The 10618-nt window shown below is 37.6% G+C and overlaps 1 protein-coding gene across 1 annotated transcript in view; it reads right to left on the bottom strand.

Moving 5' to 3' along the window:
* The window catches only part of FBXW8 (F-box and WD repeat domain containing 8), a 116237-nt gene that overhangs the window by 55829 nt on the left and 49790 nt on the right, over nucleotides 1–10618 (bottom strand). The window contains exon 5 of the mRNA XM_008566166.1: nucleotides 10227–10387. Within this exon, the coding sequence (XP_008564388.1) occupies nucleotides 10227–10387 (161 nt within the window). The remainder of the gene's footprint in view (nucleotides 1–10226; nucleotides 10388–10618) is intronic.

The following is a 10618-nucleotide window of genomic DNA, read 5'->3' as shown; positions in this document are numbered from 1 at the left end:
GGGGAAGAAGATATAACAACTATACTTTCATGAAGTTGTTACAACAAGCAAACGGAAAGGACATTCTTGGGGGGGAGGGGAGGGAGGGCGGAGGGAGGGAGGTGTCGGTGACGGGCCATAATAATCATATACAGTGTATATTGACAAAAAAATAAATAAATAAAATTATGTATGTTTATAAAAAAAAATTTTTAAAAAAAAGATTAAAGCAGAAAGGAAAGAACATCTGAAAAAGAAGAATCAAAATGAAGAGACAGCAAATTGAAAAGGAGGCAAATAGTATATTGTAAGACTATGTTAATGTGATTAAATAGAAGAATTTAAAAATAACAAAGTCAAAGGAAAAACAGATCGATGGAGAAGCCAAGAATGTGGACCAGCTCTTCTATAAGGGAAAGCACCAAGAAGGAGAAAATGTGCAAGACATATCACTGTGCATGCAGCCACTGATTCCAGCCAATTTTCCCCTATAATATAACTGAGTGATAGAAACAGAATACAGAATATATCTGTAAGAGTACACCAGACACTGTCCTAGAGATGCCTCTAGGGAGAAGACTTGGGATACCAGGAGATTAGGAGACCAGGTGGCTGTAGGTGAAAAAAAGAGGATTTATTTTTTGCCATATACTCCTTGATACTATTTGAATTTTTTCTACATGTAATACTACATTAAAAAGTTATAATTTGTATACACATCTTATAAGAATTTTTTCTGCATGTAATACTATGTTAAAAAGTTATAATTTATATACACATCTTTATAAGTAATCTAATTAATGATGAAATATGTTTTCCAATTATAATCTGTATGATTTTATAGTCAATATTTAATTCTAATGTACAAAATAAAAACTCAGATTCTTTTTTTAAACCTGCATTCTTTTAGAACTTTCTTCTCTCAATCACTATAGCCAAAAAATTCTTAAGTTAAAGGAAAAAAAACACTATATTATCTAGCAAATATCTTGGGAGAAGGGCCATACAGAAATAGTAGTATTACATATGTGGAAGCCACAATGAATAGGCCCTTTCAGATTCTATTTCTGACCCATAAATGGGTTAAGGTGAATTAAACTTCAAAGTAGCCCATGACACTGCCACCTCCTCCACTGGATCAGATAGGTGCAGGACAGACCAGCATGCGGCCTGACCCAGGACCAGGCATTCAGTAAGTCTTATGCTCCTTGTTCCTTCTCTCTTTAAAGTACTGTTTATCGCCAAAAGGAAAATATGTATATCATAAAAAACATTTCCACCCACATGTTAAGTGACATAACTATATAATATTTAGCAATACATAATTTAAAAATAATGCTGTTGGGCCGGCCCGGTGGCGCACTGGAGAGTGCGCCGCTTGGGAGCGCGGCGGCGCTGCCGCTGAGGGTTCGGATCCCATGTGGAGACCGGTTCCCGCTCACTGGCTGAGCGCGGTGCGGGCGCAACACCGAGGGTTGCGATCCCGTTACCGGTCAGTAAAAAAAGACAAAAAGGAAAAAAAAAATAATGCTGTTGGGCCGGCCCGGTGGCGCACTGGAGAGTGCGCCGCTTGGGAGCGCGGCGGCGCTGCCGCTGAGGGTTCGGATCCCATGTGGAGACCGGTTCCCGCTCACTGGCTGAGCGCGGTGCGGGCGCAACACCGAGGGTTGCGATCCCGTTACCGGTCAGTAAAAAAAGACAAAAAGGAAAAAAAAAATAATGCTGTTAACTATTGAATACTGCTATTTCCTTATGGCCCTTCTCCCAAACTATTTGCCAGATAATACAGTGTTTCTTTTCCTTTAACTTAAGGGTTATCGTGCTATTTTCTCCATATTTGTATGTTTTGATTTTTTAATAAAAAGATTTTTAAAAATAATAATTTGAAAGGCTGTCACTAAAAGAAGTATATTAACTTGTATTTTACAAATGTTTTCAATAGTCACACTGCAAATTATCTTCTCAGATTTACAGTGAAAATTCCAGTGATGACATTAGGCAGCATCTGGTAATCCTATTACAAGTCCTCAAAACATCTTCTATTAAATTAAAAAAAATTTTTTATTTTAACATAATTGATTGTTCATATCTGTGGGATACAGCATTATCAATACCTGTGTGCAACATGTGACAGTCACTCAAAGGACCTTGAAACCATACTAACCAGTTAATTCCCTCGCAATAAATGTAATAAACAGCTCAAACAAAAAGCAGTGGGTAAAAAACGTACATAAAGATTTAGATTATGGCAAAACTGCAGCCAGTTTTGAGTTACCAAATACCAAATGAGAATGAGAAAATTGAAAGCACAGATAGTCTAATGTTACACTTGGGCATTCAGATTTGTCCCAGCTTAGGCCAGTGGCAGCAGCTTCAAGCTAGCTTTGGTGTTCTTCTGACATGTCACCATCATTCTTCAAGCACCTCCTTACTTCCTGGTACATCAGATGTCCAAGCTTATTTTATTCTTTCCCTGACCCAGCCCTGGAGTCAGCCATTTCTCCAAGCAGTCCTGGTTCATTTTAGTGAAGAGTGATATTTTCAAGAGCTGGACACTAGGTGTGCTCATTGCTACTGGGCTGTTGCTGCTTCCATCCCTTTTCAGCAAACAAAGCTAGGACATACATGAACACATATACATACAAACATATACATCTCTATTTACTTCTCTATCTATATTGAAAGCCATAAACTCCACATGGATGCCTCCTATTCCAATCCAGTCCCACAGAATTCATTCTGGCTATCCCCTTTCCATACTTGTCCCTTCCTTGTCCTATAGTGAGAAAACTAGCTCCCATAATCTTCAGTATACTCACCTGCTCAATCTCCTACATGCTGCCAACCTCCCAGACAGGCTGTTGCTTTCCTACTTCCTCCCCATGCTGACCCTGTTCCCACTGGCTACCTTCCTACTCCACTTGGGCTGGCCTAGTAGTTTTTTGAATGAAAATGCAGGCAAGCAGATGCATTTTGCTTTTAAAACAAAAATACGTTTATTCCACAAATGTACTTATTTCTGCTTTAATAAAGCCCTAGCGTTTAGAATGAAATAAACGCTACAACCAAAATTGCAAGTATTGAAAGGAAAATTAAATTCTCTCACTTAAAATGTGATTTATCTTCCTCAAAAAGCAAATCCATGCTCAGTTGTCATTAGGTACATTTAAGAACTTGGACAATTTATTTCTCTAGACTAAACTATCTCCCAAAAGTTACCTTGTGCTATTTATTGCTCCTTTCAGTTTTTAGCTTCAACTGTAATGTCAGAACAGAACTTTGAATTTATGAACCATAATGAATATTATTAAAAATCAGTTTTCAGTAAAACCACCCCCAATAAACCAAAGGATTAAATCTTCTATCATAAATTCAATGTGCCACATTTTTTCTGCATGAGAAAAATTATTTCAAATTATTTTCACTAGTAATTCCAAAAATTGATAGTTATCCTAGATATTAGTCATTTGCTAGTCTGTGCCTACTAGCATGAAAACCTTCCTTTCCAGTGTTTCTGAAATTTTAGAGTTTACAAATCCCTAAGAATTCATCTGTGGGTCCCTCAGCATAAAAAACAATCCATTACAAGGTCAACACGGGCATGTAGGTGCTCACTTGGTACCAATAGCCTGTAAACACAAAATACAAATTCAGATACTAAGATCCCACACCACAGTTCAGTTATGAGGTCAAAAGATCTAGATTATCTTTTTTTAGATTACCATAAAAATAAAAACACAGATTAAAAAAAATTTTCTAGAGATCTCATAAATCCCCACCCAAGATCATATCTGTGGACTCCCATTTGAGGAATACTGCCCCATTATTGTTATAATGGATATTCAGTCCAAAGCATATATAAGTATAACTTCAAGCTCTTCTCACTGAATAGAAAAATCTTTAAAAGAACATTTTTATTTGGCTCCATCACGTAATATAGTCTCTATGACTTGTCTATGAAACAAAAAACTAACACCCTAGAATATGCCAGGTGGTAGTCAACTTTAAAGTTCAATGCTCTAACAAAGACTTCCTAAACACCAAAACCACCTCAGTTCAGAACTCTGCATTTAAATTTTTAAATTCTCCTCTGAATATCTTTAAAATGTGAGCATTCTTACCATTAAGAACATTGTTTAAACATTGTAAATGTACCCTATCTTTTAAAAAGACAACATCTGGTATTTTTTTGTTTTTTGTAAGAAAGTTGTTTCATTTTGTTTTGTTTGCCCAGTGTCCGAATAAGAAGACTCCTAGACCTAAGGGTAGGTAAAGGTATCAGAAAGGCCTTGGGAAAAAACAAAAGTCTCCATAGTCTACAGTCAATTTTCCTAACCATCACCCAAGTAATGCTTCAGCATGTTAATAATCCACTTCTAAAACTTCAATGTTAATCAAAGGGAGGAGGGGCAAACTGTATATGCATTTGAAGGTCATGTCCTTACATCCAAATGTCATCATCAACATACAAACAAGAAACATAAGCAAAGCTATCAAAGAACTGATTTTTATCAAACATAAAACTATAAATAAAACTTCAGAAGCACCTAGTCTCCACAGCCATCTAACTAAAACATGGTCCTACTGTTCACTACTAAAAAGAAGCTTGGAGAGACCCACTCCCATCCATTGTTAATACGTCAGTAAATGAGAAATCACAGTCACTTCAGCCCAGAGCAGGCAGTCCTGGACAATGGATTGTGTGTGTGTTCAGACAATTGCACTGGGAGTGCTGCAGAAGTGGATAAGCCACTTGCCTTGCTTGATGGCACCATATAAAGAGGACTGCTGGCTGTCCCATCTAGGTTTCTACATGCTAATATGCACTGGGTCTTGTCTCTCCCCACGTAAGGGGGACAAATAAGAACTTCTTTGCACCTAAGAAGTGTGTAATCTCATTTCTGACCAGAGAATGAGCTTTCAAGACCAACTCTGCGAGTAGGGACTGGGTTTCGAGCATACTGCCATTCCCTAATGCCGTGGCTCGAGGCCAAAGGCAGGCAAGCATGGAGCAGATGGAGTCCTGGCAAGGTCTCCGCTGTCCCTGCATTAGCAGCATCTGCTCATTACTCAGAACCTTCGCCTGCTTTATCTAATGCTCCAGGAAAAGCATTTTGATTTGATTCATTTCGGTACGGTAACGCGCAGCACAATTAGTGGTAAAATCAAACTGGAGGATGGCCAGCGCTGACAATCGGAAACAAGGCAGAAGAAATATGAGGCCAATGGGTTGGAATTCAAAAAATCACAACTGTGGATCACCTTGCCAAATCTCAACACCCCAGGTGCATGTACAGAGTTCCCACAGGGCAAGGAGGCTAAAAATGATGTAGGGATGACTTACTTTCTCCCAAAGCAGTTTCCATCTCCCCCTCTGGATATGATTCCTTCTATGGAGAATAATGTGTGTAGAACATCAAGGGGGTCTCAACGGCTACAGAGCTTCACTTTGGCACAACCAGAGAACTGAAGCTCATTAACTCATTTTATTATCTTATTCTTCTTTTCTGTGGCGCACTGTCACAAATTTTATACAGCAGATCCCAAAAGGTAAATTTCCTTTTTGCCATGTTTTTGCCTAAGAAGTGCTAGTTAGCTGCTCCTGGAAAGGAGCTATATAAAACCGTGCATTTGATAATTTGAATCTGTCTCTGCCCAGAAGTAGCTATTCATGAATATGTTGGTACAAATATCATCCTGCCAATCTGTTAGAGTGAAGTGAGACCAAAGACAATGCCACCTGAGGTCTGGGGAAAGAATGTGAAGTTGTTGTTTATCACAGAAATAGTTTACAACCCAACCAGACTGATAAAACAAGCTCGGTGTGAGAGAGGAGCAAGAAAACACAAGAGCTCTTATAAAAGAAATAGCCCTTAATACCAAAATGAACTTGGTACATATCAAAGACATCAATGTAAACACTGTAGCCTTGGAAGTACCATACTACAGATTTTACCTAACTTACAATAATCATCTTTCCACGCATGATGTGAAACCAAAACGACAAGACTGACAAACTTAATGATGTAAATGTAAACTACCACATAGACTGACTGAAACAGAACAGGAGTCCAGAAAAAGACCCAAATACAAAAAGAGTTTCATATCTAAAAGCTTATAAAGGCAGCACCTCAAACCAGTGAGGTAGAGATGAGCTCTCTGATGAGAGCTGCTGGAAAAAAAATATATACTCAGATCATGCTAATATACGATGAACTACTTATCTTGATATATTTATCAAGATTTAAATATAAAAAACAAGCTATAACAGTAACAGAAGAAAAATAACTAGAAGTAGGAGGTATTCATATGAAAAAAATTCAACCTTTCTCACACTAAAAGAAATATAAATTAAAACCACATTCAGATACCATTTCTTATTCTACATTCAGATACCATTTCTTATCTATGAAAATTAACAAAACACCCAAAAGTTTGAAACATTCTTTGCTGGTAAAACCATGAGCCTCATACCTTGCTAATAAGAGTACAAAACAGTATAACCCCTTTTGCATTTACCCTTTGACCCAGAAATCCCTTTTACAGGAAACTACCCCTCCTGTACTCACATGAAATGTCATCTGTACAAGGTTTTTCTTTTTTTTTTGTCTTTTTTTTTTTTTTTTTCCATGTCCGGCAACGGATTGCAACCCTCAGTGTCGCCCCCGTACCGGACCAGGACCGGCAACGGGATCGCAACCCTCGGTGTTGCCCCCGCGCCTCGCTCAGCCAGTGAGTGGGAACCGGTCTGTATGTGGGATCCGAACCCTCGGCGGGAGCGCTGCCGCGCTTCCCAAGCGGTGCACTAGCGCAGTGCGCCACCGGGCTGGCCCTGTACAAGGTTTTTCACTACAACACTGTTTGTAATAGCAAAACACCAGACACAACACAATTGTTTTTCAATAAACCATAGTATTTGCACACAATGTAATACTATGCAGGTGTGAAAAGGGAGGAAACTCTCTCTACACCAACAGGGACAATCTTTCAACTTATGTTATTAAATGAAAAATAACAAATTTGGAATAATGTTAAGTAGTATGCTACCTTTTGTTAAAAAAAAAAAAGCGGGGGGGGGAGGAATAAGAATAGATATTCATATTTGCTAGTATTTGTAATACTGAAATACTAGAAGGTTATATAAGAGACTAAAACATAGTTACTTTAGAATGGAGTGAACAGAAGTGAGTGGAAGCAAGACTTCCCAATGTATAACTGTTTATATTATTTTCATCTTTGAACTCTAAAAACATACTACTTAAGTCAAAAATATCAAATTACAAAATAAAACCAGCTTACTTGGATTTAAAAATTAAAACCACTTTCTAGAAAAACAAGCCATAAAAAAAGTCGATTGAATAATAAATGATGAACTGAAAAAATATCTGAATACATATGTCAAGGGTTATTTCCTTAGCCCTTTCCTTTCAACCAGAAAAGATAACAACCCAAAAGAAAAATGGGAAAAGACAGGAACAAGAAATTTGCAGAGGAAGAAATAGAAACAACTAAAAACACAATGAAAAGATATTAATATATACTTATAATTAAAGAAAGGCAAACAACAATGCAATACCATTTTTACCTACCAGACACATTACGAAACAGTCACTGTCATATACCAGGGTACTGCAAAAAGTTCAGGGAAAGATTTGTATTCTATTTCAATTCTATTTTTCCATGAACTTTCTGAAGTACCCTCATATGTTTGGTAAGACTATAAACTGGTGAAACCTTTTCAGAGGGCAATCTGGCAATATTTATCAAAACATAAAGCATTCATAGCCTTTACCCACCAATTACTAATAATTTAGCCCATGGATATACTTGCACAAATCCATCATGATATTTGTTCAAGGACACTGCTTGCAGCACTGTTTTTAACAAAACAAACAACTCAAATGTGCATCAATAAGGGCCCTAATAAATAAATTATAGTTCAGCTACATAATGCAATATTACACAGGCATCAAAAAGAATAAAGTTCACCTATAAGTGTTAATATGGAAGGTCACCAAGGTATGTCATTAGGTGAAAAAAAGCAAGGTACAGAAAAGTATATAGAGTAGAACCTATATGTAAAATGTGAGAGGACCTAGAAGCGAGGGAACAGAGAAGAACACTTCAACTTCTTTTTTGATATATTTTCTTTTACATTTTATATACATTTCTGCTCTGAATTTTAACCATGAAATTTTTTTAAACCAAGTATTTAAAATATATTTTGGCAATCATTTGCCAAATATTTACCAAGGAAGGTAGATACTTTATCATAACTACATTGTTCTTCAATATGAAGATACTTCAAAAAGTTCATGAAAAGATTCGTATCCTTTTAATTCTATTTTTCCATGAACTTTTTGAAGTACCCTTCTATTTCTGTACAATAGGAATGAGGGCAACACAGATGGTTCTAACCAACAATGTAAAACCAGCAGGACACTTCCACATCACCTCAAGCTGTATTTTCAAGCTACAAGATACAAGTCACAGGGCTGCAAATTAATCAGGTGCACATTTCTACAAGAGCCTCTATGTTTAGTGTTACATGAACAGGACTACAATCACAGCATGGTCCAGAGACGCAATCATAGTTCTGGATTCACTACTGACTTCAACCTCAAGCAAATTATTTAGCTGGCTTCTTTGGACCTCAGTTTCCCCATTTGTAGAAGAATGTATGTGTGCATGTGCATATATGGGGGGGGGCTATGAGATGATTCTAAAACTGTATGGTTCTAACTTAAAAATACTGCAACCTTTGCATAGGTGTTTTGGAAAAAGAAAAAACTCACTAATTTGGAAAGTAGCAAACATGCTCAAGCTGCTCTTAGGCCACTTACCCAGGATCTCAATAAACATACATAAAATATTAATAATTATACCACAGAAACAGCTTAGCCGAATTCCTATAGGCTGAAAAGAAAATAATCCATCAATGGTGTCTACTACCATCAAGCCAAAAGAACATAGTTCACATGGTTAAAGTAATAAGGTAAAAATACTTTCAAGATTTCAGCCCTTAAGTGAAACAAGTCAGGCACAGAAAGAGAAATACCACATGTTCTCACTTATTGGTGGGAGCTAAAAATAAATAAATAAATACACACACACACACACACACACACACACACACACACACACACACACACACACACACACACACACACCCGGGGGGAGGGGGGAGGGGAGAAGACATAACAACTACAGTTCCTTGAAGTTGATAAGACAGGCAAACAGAAAGGACATTGTTGGGTGAGAGGGAGGAGGGAGGGAGGTTTTGGTAATGGGACACAATAATCAACCACATTGTATATCGACAAAATAAAATTATTAAAAAAAATAAAAATTTCAGCCCTAATTTTTATTTTTAAGTGGCATATGGGTATAAAATTCCCCATTAGCTACTTAATTATAGTTTTGTCTCCCTGAGCCAACCGATAATGTTACACTGACTCTGAAGATTTGCAATAGTGCTATGACATGAACGCTAACATTCTGAAATATGTGTGGTTCAATTTGGGGGCAAAATGGGGAAAACAAAACTTTTGGAGATTCAAACTTTACAACATCATGGAGGTTAGTCGCATGAGAGGTAGTTATATAGGACATCATGGCCATTAAAGTTATTATTCCTATTAGCTATAAACTGTCAAGTATTTCTTTACTTGGTAAAACTAATTTTACACTATTCTTACCTATTTATGCACATTCACAGTTGCTCACACACAAAAAGAATTCTTTCAGTGTCAGAGGGACAACATATTACTATCAATTATCTTGAATGGGATGTAAGTGCCAGAAAAGGGTAGGCACTGATTTTTATTTTTTCTATTTTCATATTTGTCAATAGATTATCTACATCTATCCTCTTTTCACTATTCCTTTTGGACTGAGCAGAGGCTAAAGGAAAAGTAAGCCAAAAATACTTAATATTTTACACCAAACAAGTTATTTGCTTAAGATAATTTGGCCAGCCTCGTGTCTGGCACTAACACCCAGCCTGACAGTTCCAGTATGAATTAAACACCAGTTTTAATGGGTGCTGTGTTCCAATGCCTTCTAATGCATTGACGGTTACTGGCCAACTCCTTCACATAAAGGCAAGAGTGAGTGTACGTGTGTGAACATGTGTGTGTGCCCACATGTATGTATGGAGGGATTACATGGGGGAGCCAGCCACAGCTGCTTAATTTTTGAAAGGCTTTTTTTTTTCCTTAATAGGGAGGAGGATTGCAGTTACTTACCGTCCTCATAAGCTGCTACCGCCAGCGAGCTGTTTATCCTCACAAAGGAGACATATGGCTGCATTCCAGGTTCATCGTCGTCCTCATACTCTGATTCCAGGAAGGGGGCTACATAGTCCCAGGTGCGGGTGTCCCACACCCTCACATCCCCTGACGTATATCTGGAAAAGAAGGACACACTTGGTTCCAAAAAGGGATTGAAGAGCAGGGCTGTGGTGCAGAAAATGAGAGGAGCTTAATTAAAACAACAGAGTAGTAAGATTTGGTCTAGGTGGAACCACTCCTGTGGCACTGTTTAGATGAGTAACTTCGACAGGAGAGAACGTCAACTGTATGACAGAAGGCTGTGAACAGTTTCACATGGTGACAATTTCAAATGAGAAAACAGTTAG

Source organism: Galeopterus variegatus, unplaced genomic scaffold (assembly GCF_000696425.1).
Source record: "Galeopterus variegatus unplaced genomic scaffold, G_variegatus-3.0.2 Scaffold227, whole genome shotgun sequence".
Classification (NCBI taxonomy): domain Eukaryota; kingdom Metazoa; phylum Chordata; class Mammalia; order Dermoptera; family Cynocephalidae; genus Galeopterus; species Galeopterus variegatus.
The sequence above is the reverse complement of the archived record's forward strand: the minus strand, read 5'-3'. Positions and strand labels throughout refer to the sequence as shown.